At 52.1% G+C, this 17,414-nt stretch overlaps 2 protein-coding genes across 2 annotated transcripts; both read left to right on the forward strand.

Annotated features, from left to right (window-relative positions):
* Positions 1-298: 298 nt before the first annotated feature.
* LOC148829037 (putative uncharacterized protein C19orf81) lies at positions 299-6,897 on the forward strand. Its single transcript, XM_088923315.1, has 6 exons — positions 299-562; positions 2,024-2,094; positions 3,192-3,276; positions 4,721-4,838; positions 5,174-5,313; positions 6,349-6,897. The coding sequence occupies exons 1-6, from the start codon at positions 555-557 to the stop codon at positions 6,608-6,610; spliced, it is 684 nt and encodes a 227-aa protein (XP_088779441.1). The 5' UTR covers positions 299-554; the 3' UTR covers positions 6,611-6,897.
* Positions 6,898-8,459: 1,562 nt separating this feature from the next.
* Positions 8,460-14,362, forward strand: aspdh (aspartate dehydrogenase domain containing). Its single transcript, XM_088923303.1, has 8 exons — positions 8,460-8,475; positions 8,564-8,626; positions 9,129-9,273; positions 9,782-9,866; positions 10,549-10,698; positions 10,788-11,011; positions 12,654-12,793; positions 12,899-14,362. Exons 2-8 carry the CDS (start codon positions 8,572-8,574, stop codon positions 12,934-12,936), a joined length of 837 nt encoding a protein of 278 aa, XP_088779429.1. The 5' UTR covers positions 8,460-8,475; positions 8,564-8,571; the 3' UTR covers positions 12,937-14,362.
* Positions 14,363-17,414: the final 3,052 nt, after the last annotated feature.

The following is a 17,414-nucleotide window of genomic DNA, read 5'->3' on the forward strand; positions in this document are numbered from 1 at the left end:
GCTCCCACGGCAGCCCGTCGCCATGGCAGCGGCGGGGGAATGTTGACCCGCGCGGAACGCGAGCCGGGCTGACATTTAAAGGGGAAACGGGAAGTTTATTTTTAATTTGCGTCGGAGGTCAAGAAAGTTCAAGGAGGAAAAAGAGGACGTGACGGGTTTCACGGTGACAGGCAGCTGCCTTTCCGTCATATCGCTGCTCTGTCTTTCCATGAGCCTCCCCCTCTCTCTCCCTCCCTGTGTCCTCCAGCCCTCTGACCCCCCGTCTCTGCACCCCTGAGGCCCCAGAGAGCCGGGCTGAGACCCGAGGAGCTGTCCTGTAACTGCTGTCGGACCGGCTTGCTCTGTGCCTGAGGCTGTGAGCGGTGATCCAGCGTCAGAGCCCGAGGAACAGCCAGCCGAGCTCTCTAATAATAATAATAATTATTATTATTATAATAATAATAATAGTGTAAATTGCTGCTGGAATCCGACTGACCTGAGAGTTCTAGAGTCTCTGGTTTAGTTTCAAACCTGTTTTTGTTCAAAGAGCAGAAGCAGAGAGACTGAGCAGAGAGATGGAGCTGTGAGTCTGTCTGTGTCTGTGTCAGAGAGACTGGAGATGGAGCTGTGAGTCTGTCTGTGTCTGTGTCTCTATCCCTGTGTCTGTCTCTGTGTCAGAGAGACTGAGCAGAGAGATGGAGCTGTGAGTCTGTCTGTGACTGTGTCTCTATCCCTGTGTCTGTCTCTGTGTCAGAGAGACTGAGCAGAGAGATGGAGCTGTGAGTCTGTCTGTGACTGTGTCTCTATCCCTGTGTCTGTCTCTGTGTCAGAGAGACTGAGCAGAGAGATGGAGCTGTGAGTCTGTCTGTGTCTGTGTCTCTATCCCTGTGTCTGTCTCTGTGTCAGAGAGACTGAGCAGAGAGATGGAGCTGTGAGTCTGTCTGTGTCTGTGTCTCTATCCCTGTGTCTGTCTCTGTGTCAGAGAGACTGAGCAGAGAGATGGAGCTGTGAGTCTGTCTGTGTCTGTGTCTCTATCCTTGTGTCTGTCTCTGTGTCAGAGAGACTGAGCAGAGAGATGGAGCTGTGAGTCTGTCTGTGACTGTCGGTCTTGTCTCTCTGTCCTCGTGTCTGTCCCTGTGACTGTGTCTCTCTGTGTCCTCGTGTCTGTCTGTCTCTGTGACTGTGTCTGTATCCTTGTGTCTGTCTCTTTGACTGTTTCTGAGTGTCTCTCTGTGTCCTTGTGTCTGTGCCTGTGACTGTTACTCTCTGTGTCCTTCTGTCTGTCTGTCTTGTCTTTCTATGTCCTTGTGTCTGTCTGTCTCTGTGACTGTGTGTCTGAGTGTCTCTGTGTCCTTGTCCCTGTCTGTCTCTGTGTCTCTCTATCCTTGTGTCTGTATCCCTGACTGTTTCCGAGTGTCTCTGTCTCTCCTTGTCTGTCTCTGTGACTGTCTCCCTGTCCTTGCGTCTCTGTGTCTCTGTGTCTTTGTCTATCCTTGTGTCGGACTGTGTGACTGTGTGTCTGAGTAGTGCTCTCACTGTCCTGGTGTCTGTCTCTGGGACTGGGTTTCTGAGTGTCTGTCTTTCTGTCTGTGTGTCGCTGTGACGTTTTTATACCCATGTTTTGAATTAAAAACACAACGTCCTTAAGCTTGCAGATCATCCTCTCTCTGTGGTCGAAACAGATCACAGGGCTAGAAAGAGCCAGCAGCTATAGCATATCGCCCCGCAGCTCCCAGCCGGCAGCCCCACTGGAGCCCAGCAGTGTGAGCCCGGCCAGTACCTGGAGGGGAGACGAAGAGTGGGACCAGCAGGGGGCGCTCACAGTACAATAGACCACGCACAGTGCACAGTACATTACGACACAGTAAATAATGAGGAATGGCCATCACCACCCTGCACAGGACCGCACAGTCCGAGATTTCTCAGCTGGCAGGTCTCTGCGGGTCGGAGCTGGGAACTGGTTGTCCGATGTCCTCTATGTCCTCTGCAGTCAGGCTGGGTCTTGTCCTCAGAGCCTGAGTGTCCCTGGCGTCTCTCTCTACAGGCCTGTGATAGCAGAGACGAGAGAGAGGGAGGCAGCTGGGACAGAGTCCGGCAGGGAGCACTTAGACCAAGGTTAGGGGCTGAGAGGACACGACAGAGAGCATGCTGGGAGGGCTCACGGCAGTGATAATAATAGACTAAACATTTACAGCAACAACACCTTATTGAGAGACAGGCTCAGTGTCTGTTCCTTTACCTCTGGTGAGTTTCTACCCCCTTTATTACTGTCCTCTCTGGACAGACAGGTCTGTCAGTGTCCAGTGTCTGTGTCCGGGCTGTGGTCACTGAGCCTGTCCTCTCTGGGCAGTCAGGTCTGTCAGTGTCCAGTGTGTGTGTCCGGGCTGTGGTCACTGAGCCTGTCCTCTCTGGACAGACAGGTCTGTCAGTGTCCATTGTTTGTGTCCAGGCTGTGGTCACTGAGCCTGTCCTCTCTGGACAGACAGGTCTGTCAGTGTCCAGTGTCTGTGTCCGGGCTGTGGTCACTGAGCCTGTCCTCTCTGGACAGACAGGTCTGTCAGTGTCCAGTGTGTGTGTCCGGGCTGTGGTCACTGAGCCTGTCCTCTCTGGACAGACAGGTCTGTCAGTGTCCAGTGTCTGTGTCCGGGCTGTGGTCACTGAGCCTGTCCTCTCTGGAGGGTCAGGTCTGTCAGTGTCCAGTGTCTGTGTCCGGGCTGTGGTCACTGAGCCTGTCCTCTCTGGATAGACAGGTCTGTCAGTGTCCAGTGTCTGTGTCCGGGCCGTGGTCACTGAGCCTGTCCTCTCTGGACAGACAGGTCTGTCAGTGTCCAGTGTCAGTGTCCGGGCTGTGGTCACTGAGCCTGTCCTCTCTGGAGGGTCAGGTCTGTCAGTGTCCAGTGTCTGTGTCCAGGCTGTGGTCACTGAGCCTGTCCTCTCTGGAGGATCAGGTCTGTCAGTGTCCAGTGTCTGTGTCCAGGCTGTGGTCACTGAGCCTGTCCTCTCTGGACAGTCAGGTCTGTCAGTGTTCAGGCTGTGGTCACTCACAGTCAGTTCATGTGTTAGATAATGTTTCAGTTGGTCAGGTGGTGTGTCAGTCAGTGTGTCAGGCGGTGTGTCAGGCAGTGTGTCGGTGTGTCAGTCGGTGTGTCAGTGTGTCGATCAGTGTGTCAGTCAGTGTGTCGGTGTGTCAGTCGGTGTGTCTCTCTCTTCAGAGCTCCAGAGAGCCCTGTCGCTGGTCCGTCTCTCACAAGAGATCCAGGCGTCCAATCAGGGTCGAGCTGCCCTCCTCCAGAACAGGTCAGGGTGGCTGTCCTTCCTCGCCTCCTCTTCCTCAGTGATAGTGATGACTGACCACAGGGCCAGATGGTTACACCTAGTAAATCTGACAGCAAGAAACACTCCTTTACACAAAGGGTGGTGGGAGTGGGGAACAAGCTGCCCAGCCGTGTGGTTGAAGCCGATACCCTGGCTTTTCTCCAGACACAGCTGGATGAGCTCCTCCAGTCAGGACAGGAGGCACTACTGTACACAGAGGGTGGTGGGGGTGGGGAACAAGCTGCCCAGCCCTGTGGTTGAAGCCGATACCCTGGCTTCTCTCCAGACACAGCTGGGTGAGCTCCTCCAGTCAGGACAGGAGGCTCTGCTGTACACAGAGGGTGGTGGGGGTGGGGAACAAGCTGCCCAGCCCTGTGGTTGAAGCCGATACCCTGGCTTCTCTCCAGACACAGCTGGGTGAGCTCCTCCAGTCAGGACAGGAGGCTCTGCTGTACACAGAGGGTGGTGGGGGTGGGGAACAAGCTGCCCAGCCCTGTGGTTGAAGCCGATACCCTGGCTTCTCTCCAGACACAGCTGGGTGAGCTCCTCCAGTCAGGACAGGAGGCTCTGCTGTACACAGAGGATGGTGGGGGTGGGGAACAAGCTGCCCAGCCCTGTGGTTGAAGCCGATACCCTGGCTTCTCTCCAGACACAGCTGGGTGAGGTCCTCCAGTCAGGACAGGAGGCTCTTCTGTACACAGAGGGTGGTGGGGGTGGGGAACAAGCTGCCCAGCCCTGTGGTTGAAGCCGATACCCTGGCTTCTCCCCAGACACAGCTGGGTGAGCTCCTCCAGTCAGGACAGGAGGCTCTGCTGTACACAGAGGGTGGTGGGGGTGGGGAACAAGCTGCCCAGCCCTGTGGTTGAAGCCGATACCCTGGCTTCTCTCCAGACACAGCTGGGTGAGGTCCTCCAGTCAGGACAGGAGGCTCTTCTGTACACAGAGGGTGGTGGGGGTGGGGAACAAGCTGCCCAGCCCTGTGGTTGAAGCCGATACCCTGGCTTCTCCCCAGACACAGCTGGGTGAGCTCCTCCAGTCAGGACAGGAGGCTCTGCTGTACACAGAGGGTGGTGGGGGTGGGGAACAAGCTGCCCAGCCCTGTGGTTGAAGCCGATACCCTGGCTTCTCTCCAGACACAGCTGGGTGAGGTCCTCCAGTCAGGACAGGAGGCTCTTCTGTACACAGAGGGTGGTGGGGGTGGGGAACAAGCTGCCCAGCCCTGTGGTTGAAGCCGATACCCTGGCTTCTCTCCAGACACAGCTGGGCGAGATGAGACCCTCTGAGGCTCTTAAAGCTTAAACTGAGGTCTATCCCGTTGCTTGCTGGGATAGACTCCGGCTCCCTCTCCACCTTGCATTGGATAAGAGGCTAGAAAATGGACAGATGCAGAGATAATGGTTATTGATCCCGGTTATTGATCTCACAGTAAGAAGCACCTCAGGCAGCTGCTGTGCCAGTTCAAGTCGCTGGAAGTGGGGGTCCCCCGCCTGCGGCATGGCGACACCCCAAAACTGCACCCTCTGCTGCTCTGTGTGGAGGCTGAGGTAATATGGGAAGTAATTGCATTGATTATTTATCGATTATAAATGGCCGTGACTGTTGCTGTTGTGGTCGGAGGGCTCGGAGTGGAGGATGATGCGATAGCAAGCATGCTGGAGCTGCTGTCTCGTGGGTCCGGGTTCGAGTACAGTCTGGGGAGCCTTCTGTGGGGAGTCTGCATGCTCCCTCAGTGTCAAGTCCACCCAGGACTCAGAGGTCGCTGGCCAGGATAGCTGGATCTTGAAATTGTCACGTGAGAGAGTGATACTTCTCCACCAGCCTGAAACCTCTCAGGCACTGAATCTACCCCCCCCCCCCCCACCCCCCTCTCTCCTCTCAGCCCAGTCTCAACCTCAGCCACCTGGACATCCTGACGTCCATCAGTGACGTCATCCCTGACCCCATGACCTCTGGCCGGGTCACCAAGATTCAGTTCCAGGATCTCAACGTCACCTTCAGGACAGCAGGGCAACACAACAGGTCAGTGTGTGTGTATTAACCCCTCTCTCTCAGTGCAGTGTTAATGTACTGGAGTGTCCAGTCAGTGTGTCTGTATTAACCCCCCTCTCTCTCTCAGTGCAGTGTTAATGTACTGGAGTGTCCAGTCAGGGTGTCTGTATTAACCCCTCTCTCTCTCAGTGCAGTGTTAATGTACTGGAGTGTCCAGTCAGTGTGTCTGTATTAACCCCTCTCTCTCTCTCAGTGCAGTGTTAATGTACTGGAGTGTCCAGTCAGTGTGTGTGTATTAACCCCCCTCTCTCTCTCAGTGCAGTGTTAATGTACTGGAGTGTCCAGTCAGTGTGTGTGTATTAACCCCTCTCTCTCTCAGTGCAGTGTTAATGTACTGGAGTGTCCAGTCAGTGTGTCTGTATGAACCCCTCTCTCTCTCAGTGCAGTGTTAATGTACTGGAGTGTCCAGTCAGTGTGTCTGTATTAACCCCTCTCTCTCTCAGTGCAGTGTTAATGTACTGGAGTGTCCAGTCAGTGTGTCTGTATGAACCCCTCTCTCTCAGTGCAGTGTTAATGTACTGGAGTGTCCAGTCAGTGTGTCTGTATTAACCCCTCTCTCTCTCAGTGCAGTGTTGATGTACTGGAGTGTCCAGTCAGTGTGACTCTATTAACCCCTCTCTCTCTCAGTGCAGTGTTAATGTACTGGAGTGTCCAGTCAGTGTGTGTGTATTAACCCCTCTCTCTCAGTGCAGTGTTAATGTACTGGAGTGTCCAGTCAGTGTGTGTGTATTAACCCCTCTCTCTCTCAGTGCAGTGTTGATGTACTGGAGTGTCCAGTCAGTGTGTCTCTATTAACCCCTCTCTCTCTCAGTGCAGTGTTAATGTACTGGAGTGTCCAGTCAGTGTGTGTGTATTGACCCCTCTCTCTCTCAGTGCAGTGTTGATGTACTGGAGTGTCCAGTCAGTGTGTCTGTATGAACCCCTCTCTCTCTCAGTGCAGTGTTCATGTACTGGAGTGTCCAGTCAGTGTGTGTGTATTGACCCCTCTCTCTCCACACCTGACAGGTGGTTGATCACCTGCTCGGACCTGCAGACCCAGGGCCAGCTGCTGTGCTCGGGGCTGCAGGTCAGGGTGCAGGGCGGGGGGGCGGTGCAGCTCCACTGTGTCCAGCACGACGCACTCGTGAAGCGGGAGTACGAGTGGGGCCTGCGGATCGCTAGGGGGCGCCACCGCCTGATGGAGACCCTGTCCCTGGAGGGGCGGACGGGCCCCCGGGGCAGCACGTCCGTCCAGCCCGCAGAAGCAGCCCAGAAGACATTCCTGTGACGTCCCCCCCACAGCCCGCTGGCCCCTCCGGACAGTGCCCTTCAGCCACAGACCCCCCAGGCTGGCAGAGGACTGATCTGCCTGCCCCTTCCACACAGCCTGAGGGGCCAGCGGACTGGCTGGACAGACCGGGGCTCCAGGACCTCCGGAATAAAGGACTCGGACTTCACACATTTCTGTTCTTTTGTGTCTTTCCAGTCTGTCTCTCCACCTGTCTCACTGCCGGCCTGCCTGTCTGTCTGCTTTCTCAGTGACTACAGGATAGCCTGACTGTCTCTCCATCACAGGACACACACAGACACACACACACCAGGGCCAGTCCATCACAGGACACACACACACACACACACACACACACACACACACACACACACACAGGACACACACACTCACACCAGGGCCGGTCCATCACAGGACACACACACACACACACACACACACACACAAACACACACACACTCACACCAGGGCCGGTTCAACACAGGACACACACACACACACACACACACACTCACACCAGGGCCTGTCCATCACAGGACACACACACACACACGCACACGCACACACACACCAGTGCCAGTCCATCACAGGACACACACACAGACACACACACACACACACACACACACACACACAAACACACACACACTCACACCAGGGCCGGTTCAACACAGGACACACACACACACTCACATAGGGCCGGTCCATCACAGGACACACACACACACACTCTCACATAGGGCCGGTCCATCACAGGACACACACACACTCACACCAGGGCCAGTTCTCCCAGAAGCCAAGGCAACAGTGCTATCCACTCCACCACCATGATGCCAGAACTCAGTTCTAAGTGTAGTAGAGCTCAATCACACATCGGGGTTGATGGCTGTTGAATTTGTTCAGTGTCACCCTCAAGCCAGTAGGTGGCGCCAAGTGTCTGGTGAAAACATTCTAACAGTTCTGAAAAAGTACAACTGCCGCACTAAAAATCCAAGTGTCCTTTTGCAGACTCTAAACACCTTATCACAAATACTGTATAGACACACACCTGTACAGACTCTCACTGGAGACACTGTATAGACACACAACTGTACAGACTCTTACTGGAGACACTGTGTAGACACACACCTGTACAGACTCTTACTGGAGACACTGTACAGACACACACCTGTACAGACTCTTACTGGAGACACTGTACAGACACACACCTGTACAGACTCTTACGGGACACACTGTATAGACACACACCTGTACAGACTCTTACTGGAGACACTGTATATACACACACACCTGTACAGACTCTTACTGGAGACACTGTACAGACACACACCTGTACAGACTCTTACTGGAGACACTGTATATACACACACACCTGTACAGACTCTTACTGGAGACACTGTACAGACACACACCTGTACAGACTCTTACTGGAGACACTGTACAGACACACACACCTGTACAGACTCTTACTGGAGACACTGTATAGACACACACACCTGTACAGACTCTTACTGGAGACACTGTACAGACACACACCTGTACACACTCTTACTGGAGACACTGTACAGACACACACACCTGTACAGACTCTTACTGGAGACACTGTACAGACACACACCTGTACACACTCTTACTGGCTTCATCGTAAATGCAGACTTGAACTGTTCCCAGAATTAGAGCACATGGTATATACATGATATAAATAACGATTTGTGTAAGATGTTAATATTTAAAAATAAACTAAACCAGTTTCAAAATTAATAATTAACAGAGCTGATCCAAAGTTCATTTGTTTAGCCTTTGACTTCCTGTGTCCCACAATGCACAGCGCGAGTGTTTGAGACCGTGCTCTGCGCGACTCACAGGTGCGGCAGCTTTCTGTTATTATACCTGACCTATTATAGTCCTTTAAGAGATCATAGAGTTTTGAAGATTTTGCTCTCTTTTCCCTAGAGTGTACGATGGCTGCAAGGAGAGAGACGACAAGAGTTGGAATTGTGGGATACGGACACTTAGGTTAGTCCTCCAGCTGTCTTTGCAAGCTGTTTGTCTCGAAAGTCTGGGTTGTCTCTCTCTCTCTCTCTCTCTCTCTCTCCTCGGTCTCGTGCAGAATTTGTTCTGGGGTGCTGCTTGTAAGTGTCATTCTAAACCCTTTCACTGCAGGGACACGGTTGCCATGCGTGACATATTTTTCCAGCTGAAAAGCGTGGATAATCTCGTCACAAACTGTTGGACATGTCGGTATGAGGTCTAGCATATGCAACTGTTGCCTGCAAACACCCATTCCCGCCGAGATGGGGACTGTGGTCGGGTTATAAAACCCCCTGAGAATACCTGAGTTCCCAGCTCTCCGGGAAGATGGCGTGCCTTCGTGGGCGTTCTCTGAAACGTGTTTCTCTCGGAAACGCCTGAAACCTCACCCCCGAGCTCCGCCGGTCCGCGCCGTGACTCTGCGATGGCGGGCGGCAGGGAATGTCTCAGCTCCCGCTGGCTTCGGCCTCTTTCTGCCTCTGTCCAGGTCAGCACCTGGTGGCCAGGATCCAGGAGGAGGGCGGGGCCGTGGGATTGCGGCTGGCGTTTGTGTGGAACAGGAGCGCAGAGGGGCTGAGAGAGGCCGTGACCCCTGACCTCATCCTCACCGACCTCAGGGAGTTCGCAGAGAGGTGACACTGGACACAGACAGATCTGGACACCCAGAGAGGACAGGCTCAGTGACCACAGCCTGGACACACACACTGGACACAGACACCTGACTGTCTAGAGGGGACAGGCTCAGTGACCACAGCCTGGACACAGACACTGGACACAGACAGACCTGGACACACAGAGAGGACAGGTTCAGTGACCACAGCCTGGACAAGGACACTGGACACAGACAGACCTGGACACCCAGAGAGGACAGGTTCAGTGACCACAGCCTGGACACAGACACTGGACACAGACAGACCTGGACACTCAGAGAGGACAGGCTCAGTGACCACAGCCTGGACACAGACACTGGACACAGACAGATCTGGACACCCAGAGGGGACAGGCTCAGTGACTACAGCCTGGACACAGACGCTGGACACAGACACCTGCGTGTCCAGAGTTACACATTAAAGTGAATGAAACTGTCAGGATTTGAATGTGAGAGAGAGAAGGAGACAAGTGACCCATTGTGTGTTTCAGGGGTGCTGATGTCGTAGTGGAGGTGTGTCACCCTGATATTGTGCGAGAGCATGGTGCTCACTTCCTGTCCCACTCGGACTTCATGGTAAACCATCTGTGAGCCACACACGCTTGGCTCTCTGTCTCTCTTGGCCTCTGCACAAATAATCAATATTGTTTTATTGTCTCCGTAAGACCATCAGTGTAATGAGCCTCTCTCTCTCAGTGCAGTGTTAATGTACTGGAGTGTCCAGTCAGTGTGTGTATTAACCCCTCTCTCTCTCAGTGCAGTGTTAATGTACTGGAGTGTCCAGTCAGTGTGTGTGTATTAACCCCTCTCTCTCAGTGCAGTGTTAATGTACTGGAGTGTCCAGTCAGTGTGTCTGTATTAACCTCTCTCTCTCTCTCTCAGTGCAGTGTTAATGTACTGGAGTGTCCAGTCAGTGTGTCTGTATTAACCCCTCTCTCTCTCAGTGCAGTGTTAATGTACTGGAGTGTCCAGTCAGTGTGTCTGTATTAACCCCTCTCTCTCTCAGTGCGGTGTTAATGTACTGGAGTGTCCAGTCAGTGTGTCTGTATTAACCCCTCTCTCTCTCAGTGCAGTGTTCATGTACTGGAGTGTCTAGTCAGTGTGTCTGTATGAACCCCTCTCTCTCTCAGTGCAGTGTTAATGTACTGGAGTGTCCAGTCAGTGTGTGTGTATTGACCCCTCTCTCTCTCAGTGCAGTGTTAATGTACTGGAGTGTCCAGTCAGTGTGTCTGTATTAACCCCTCTCTCTCTCTCTCAGGTTGGCTCTCCTTCAGCGTTGTCCGATCCCGAAGTGGAGAAGAGGCTCCGTGATGCAGCGATGCACCATGGGAAGACGCTGTACGTCCCCAGCGGTGCATTGTGGGGCGCCCAGGACATCCAGAGGATGAGTGACAGAGGGACGCTGCAGGTGAGCGGGACAGAGGCATTCCAGGCAGACGAGCCGAGCTCCAGCCGCACCCCTATCCCAACCCCGCTTTCCATGCTGCCCTCTCCCAGGCGCTCCGAATCCGGATGTCCAAGCACCCCTCCTGCTTCCGCCTCGGCCCCGAGCTGCGCCGCGATTGGTCGGAGGGGGAGGGGAGGCGGGTCCTGTTCAGCGGCCCGGTGCGCGACCTTTGCCCTCTGGCGCCCAACAACGTCAACAGCATGGCCGCCGCCGCCATGGCCGCCCCCACGCTGGGCTTCAGCGGGGTGAGGGGCGAGATCGTGTCCGACACGGGGTGAGTCTGTCTCTCTGTCCCGTGTGCTGCCGTGTTAGTGCGAGGGGATCGGTTTAGAAAACCATCTCTAACAGAATGATTCACATATGACCAGGTCCGCCCCCATAATATCCCAACATGCACTGCAGAGTACAGCAGGCACCCACCCTTCCCATGAGAAGTAAAATACTACTGCGTCGGCTTTAAGGGTACAAATACCACTCATCGAAGTTAGCAGAACCCTGCAGTAATCAGCTGAAACAGACAACATGAATCGCTCCTCTGTGTCCAGAGGATGCCTGCACTTTCCCTCTCTGCCTCTGTGATCAGTACGGCCCACTGGAGTGCACAGAGCGATGAATCTGTCAGAGAGCCGGCACAGTCATCTCCAGCCTGAAGTGTCTGTATTAACCCTCCTCTCTCTCTCAGTGCAGTGTTAATGTACTGGAGTGTCCAGTCAGTGTGTCTGTATTAACCCCTCTCTCTCTCAGTGCAGTGTTAATGTACTGGAGTGTCCAGTCAGTGTGTCTGTATGAACCCCTCTCTCTCTCAGTGCAGTGTTAATGTACTGGAGTGTCCAGTCAGTGTGTGTGTATTAACCCCTCTCTCTCTCAGTGCAGTGTTGATGTACTGGAGTGTCCAGTCAGTGTGTGTGTATTAACCCCTCTCTCTCTCAGTGCAGTGTTAATGTACTGGAGTGTCCAGTCAGTGTGTGTGTATTAACCCCTCTCTCAGTGCAGTGTTAATGTACTGGAGTGTCCAGTCAGTGTGTGTATTAACCCCTCTCTCTCTCAGTGCAGTGTTAATGTACTGGAGTGTCCAGTCAGTGTGTCTGTATGAACCCCTCTCTCTCTCAGTGCAGTGTTAATGTACTGGAGTGTCCAGTCAGTGTGTCTGTATGAACCCCTCTCTCTCTCAGTGCAGTGTTAATGTACTGGAGTGTCCAGTCAGTGTGTCTGTATGAACCCCTCTCTCTCTCAGTGCAGTGTTAATGTACTGGAGTGTCCAGTCAGTGTGTCTGTATTAACCCCTCTCTCTCTCAGTGCAGTGTTCATGTACTGGAGTGTCCAGTCAGTGTGTCTGTATGAACCCCTCTCTCTCTCAGTGCAGTGTTAATGTACTGGAGTGTCCAGTCAGTGTGTCTGTATGAACCCCTCTCTCTCTCAGTGCAGTGTTAATGTACTGGAGTGTCCAGTCAGTGTGTCTGTATTAACCCCTCTCTCTCTCAGTGCAGTGTTAATGTACTGGAGTGTCCAGTCAGTGTGTCTGTATGAACCCCTCTCTCTCTCAGTGCAGTGTTAATGTACTGGAGTGTCCAGTCAGTGTGTCTGTATGAACCCCTCTCTCTCTCAGTGCAGTGTTAATGTACTGGAGTGTCCAGTCAGTGTGTCTGTATTAACCCCTCTCTCTCTCAGTGCAGTGTTCATGTACTGGAGTGTCCAGTCAGTGTGTCTGTATGAACCCCTCTCTCTCTCAGTGCAGTGTTAATGTACTGGAGTGTCCAGTCAGTGTGTCTGTATGAACCCCTCTCTCTCTCAGTGCAGTGTTAATGTACTGGAGTGTCCAGTCAGTGTGTCTGTATTAACCCCTCTCTCTCTCAGTGCAGTGTTCATGTACTGGAGTGTCCAGTCAGTGTGTCTGTATTAACCCCTCTCTCTCTCAGTCTCAGTCAGTATCACGTGGTGGAGATTGAGGTCACTGGTCCCAATGGCTTCTCAGTCACTACAGTCAGACGAAATCCTGCAGAACTGGGAGCTGTTACTGGGAGAGCCACCTACCAGTCCTTCTGGAGCAGCCTGCTGGGTGTGTACGGTGTTGATCTGCACCGGGCGGTTTCCCTGTGCCGATGTGTTTTTCCTGCCTGTGCATCGCGGCTCTGGGCTCACAGTCCTCCTCCCTCTCTTTCAGTGTGTCGAGGGCACGGAGGAAGAGTCTTCCTCTGCTGACGAAGGACACGCACCCTGACAGACAAGGAGTGTGAGAACGCTTCTAAACAGCCCACAATCTCTCGGCCCATGTAGACGTTTCAGGGATTCAGGGACCTGCTAATACACACTGACACTCTTCGTGACTAACACAAAGACACACTGATTACTACTCTGCACTGATTAACACTCTGCCTTATTGATGCAGTCTGACTGGCACTCGAACACAGTCTCTCTGACACTCTGACTGACTCTCTAACACTGTCTGATTGACACTGACTGACACTATAACACAGTCTCCCTGACACCATGACTGACCCTCTAACACTATAAGTCTGATTGACACTCTGACTGGCACTATAACACTGTATGACACCATGACTGACACTCTAACACTGTCTGATCGACACTCTGACTGACCCTCTAACACTGTCTGATCGACACTCTGACTGACCCTATAACACAGTCTCTCTGACACTCTGACTGACTCTCTGACACTGTCTGATTGACGCTGACTGACACTATAACACAGTCTGATCGACACTCTGACTGACCCTATAACACAGTCTCTCTGACACTCTGACTGACTCTCTGACACTGTCTGATTGACACTGACTGACACTATAACACAGTCTCCCTGACACCATGACTGACCCTCTAACACTATAAGTCTGATTGACACTCTGACTGGCACTATAACACTGTCTGACACCATGACTGACACTCTAACACAGTCTCTCTGACACTCTGACTGACCCTCTAACACTGTCTGATTGACACTGACTGACACTATAACACTGTCTCCCTGACACCATGACTGACCCTCTAACACTATAAGTCTGATTGACACTCTGACTGGCACTATAACTGACACTCTAACACTGTCTGATCGACACTCTGACTGGCACTATAACACTGTCTGACACCATGACTGAAACTCTAACACAGTCTGATCGATACTCTGACTGACACTCTAACACAGTCTGATCGACACTCTGACTGACACTATAACACAGTCTGAGTGACGCTCTGCATGACACTCTAACACAGTCTGATCGACACTCTGACTGACACTATAACACAGTCTGATCGACACTCTGACTGACCCTATAACACTGTCTGATCGACACTCTGACTGACCCTATAACACAGTCTGATCGACACTCTGACTGACACTTTTACACAGTCTGAGTGACGCTTCTGAAGAAACGCACGGTATCGGCTTCAGCCCCATGGCTGGGTGCCTTGTTCCATACTTCTGCCCCCCTCTGTGTAAAGCTCTGTCTCCTGATCCTGCTGGTCAGTGCAGGTCCCAGACGTCTCAGCCCGTTCCTTCGTTCCTGTTGCAGTAGTAATCCTTAGAGGTTCACTGGACTGACCTTGACTGACACCTGGCTCCCTCTGACGCTCTCTGACTGACACTCTGGATGTTCTCAGAAGGGCGTCAATAAACTGCATTGTGATGAAAATCTCTTTTCTGTCCACCTCTTATTGAAGAATGTGTTCGGATCAGTACAGCAGCATTGAGAATCCGTGCAGACAGTGTCTTATTTCCACTTCAGAGTCACGGATCTCCAAGGTACACGTCTCTCATCACATGTTTCAAGTCTCTCAATAAACACGATTTGTACTGCACCTGTGCACAAGACCCTGACCTTCGATTCCATCACAATTTACTTACTTCTTGTCTAGGAGAGATACTAGACAGTACCAATCTTAGATGATCTGGTCTACAGTGATTACTGGGTTATTAAAGATCCCTTATAGAGATTCCACACGTATCGTTTGTAAAAGTAGGGGTGTTGGTCCCCAGTGACCTGGCTGACCTCCAGTCTAGACTCCCTACAGCTCCTCTCAATCCACCTGGTGCAGCCGATTCTCTCTCCTCCCCCTGATCTGTGTGCAGTGAGGCTGCTGGTGCAGAATGATCACTGTGCGTCTCCCAGGTGGGGCTGCTGGTGCAGAATGATCACTGTGTGTCTCCCAGGTGGGGCTGCTGGTGCAGAATGATCACTGTGCGTCTCCCAGGTGGGGCTGCTGGTGCAGAATGATCACTGTGTGTCTCCCAGGTGGGGCTGCTGGTGCAGAATGATCACTGTGCGTCTCCCAGGTGGGGCTGCTGGTGCAGAATGATCACTGTGCGTCTCCCAGGTGGGGCTGCTGGTGCAGAATGATCACTGTGCGTCTCCTAGGTGGGGCTGCTGGTGCAGAATGATCACTGTGCGTCTCCCAGGTGGGGCTGCTGGTGCAGAATGATCACTGTGCGTCTCCCAGGTGGGGCTGCTGGTGCAGAATGATCACTGTGCGTCTCCCAGGTGGGGTGACTGGTGCAGAATGATCACTGTGCGTCTCCCAGGTGGGGTTGCTGGTGCAGAATGATCACTGTGCGTCTCCCAGGTGGGGGCTGCTGGTGCAGAATGATCACTGTGCGTCTCCCAGGTGGGGTTACTGGTGCAGAATGATCACTGTGCGTCTCCCAGGTGGGGTTACTTAATTAATTGTCATTATTATTGAAAGCAATGCACCACGACCTGGGGCACACGCGTGATTCTGGATCAGGTCGGAGAACCGGACCTGCTGGCTTTAAGGAGACAGCCGGTGCTCACACAGTACGTTATTATGGGCCACATTCGAAAACCAGGAAGCACAACATTTTTTGGAAACCTTTTTTTATTATTGTAAAGAACAAAAATACACACTGTAATCCAGTTACACTCCGTGGAAGAAAAAAAAAAAGCTTAAACAAGGTAAATAAAGATAAGCTTTCGTGTCGTCTGTAAATACGCCTTTACACCTCTTTTAAACTCTTCAAACACAGGTCTTTCCCCAGACCCTTTCACTCTGTACATGCAACGACGTGCAGATATCAAAATTAAGAAGTCCATCGCAAAAGATATTTTCATATTTAAAAAAAAAAAGATTAAAAATTGATCACACACCAGGAAGCAACATTGGACGCCTGACGGGCTCAAAAAAAAATGAGTTGCCAGGGAACGGCAGTTGCTAGGGAAACGCAGTTAAATTGGGCGGGCGGGGAACTGCGGGGACCCCGGTCACCTGATCAGGGGCGCCCAGCGGACAAACCCGCGCTTGTCAATAAAGTTTTTTCGATTGTTACCTAGTAACCGACCGACTCGACCTATTGAGGGAGCGAGCGACGGGAAGCCCGGCAGGAAGCGATGGCCGGGACAGCCAATCGGAGGGCGGGGAGGAGGCTACGGGCCGATGGAAACCAATCACAGGCCAGAAGCGGCAGGAAGGGCGTCTGGATTGACGGGGATTCGAACCAATGGGCGGCCGAGGAGCGAGTTCGGTTGCAGCGCATCGGACAGTACCAACTTCGCCGTTGAGAGATAACAAATTAAGGTAAGCCGTTTCTTGGGGTTTATTTCTACATTGAAATGCAATTATTCGCTCCCGTGTCTAATTTTTAAAATGTTACAGTGTTGTTTCGTCTGTGCGGAGCGTAAATATATTGGTGTATTCTTCACCGGAGAGCCGCACACAGAGAACCGGAATCCGATAAACATTTGTCATCGGGCAAAATTCAAGAAGTGTGATTTTCAACTTCTTCACCGTGCACAGACAGATGTCTGCTCTGTTGCAAAACAAGCCCGCTAAAATGCACGAGTGGCTTTAATTTAAGACCATTGTCACGGGGAGAGCGAGAGAAAGGAGAAAGATTAGTTGCTGTAAACGTGAAACTCACCGTTTCTGAAAATGTTGTGAAATTTTGTGAAAACCCTGATAATATTGAGGTTAATCATACAATATCTACAGTAAAAAAAAAGTCTGTACAGGTGCGTGTCTATACAGTGTCCAGTCAGTGTGTCTGTATTAACCCCTCTCTCTCTCTCTCTCTCTCTCTCTCTCTCTCTCTCAGTGCAGTGTTAATGTACTGGAGTGTCCAGTCAGTGTGTGTGTATTAACCCCTCTCTCTCTCTCAGTGCAGTGTTCATGTACTGGAGTGTCCAGTCAGTGTGTCTGTATTAACCCCTCTCTCTCTCTCAGTGCAGTGTTAATGTACTGGAGTGTCCAGTCAGTGTGTCTGTATTAACCCCTCTCTCTCTCAGTGCACTGTTAATGTACTGGAGTGTCCAGTCAGTGTGTGTGTATTAACCCCTCTCTCTCTCTCAGTGCAGTGTTCATGTACTGGAGTGTCCAGTCAGTGTGTCTGTATTAACCCCTCTCTCTCTCTCAGTGCAGTGTTAATGTACTGGAGTGTCCAGTCAGTGTGTCTGTATTAACCCCTCTCTCTCTCAGTGCAGTGTTAATGTACTGGAGTGTCCAGTCAGTGTGTCTGTATTAACCCCTCTCTCTCTCAGTGCAGTGTTCATGTACTGGAGTGTCCAGTCAGTGTGTCTGTATGAACCCCTCTCTCTCTCTCAGTGCAGTGTTAATGTACTGGAGTGTCCAGTCAGTGTGTGTGTATTAACCCCTCTCTCTCTCTCAGTGCAGTGTTCATGTACTGGAGTGTCCAGTCAGTGTGTCTGTATTAA

This window comes from Atractosteus spatula, chromosome 8 (genome assembly GCF_055471065.1).
Source record: "Atractosteus spatula isolate fAtrSpa1 chromosome 8, fAtrSpa1.hap1, whole genome shotgun sequence".
Lineage (NCBI taxonomy): Eukaryota > Metazoa > Chordata > Actinopteri > Semionotiformes > Lepisosteidae > Atractosteus > Atractosteus spatula.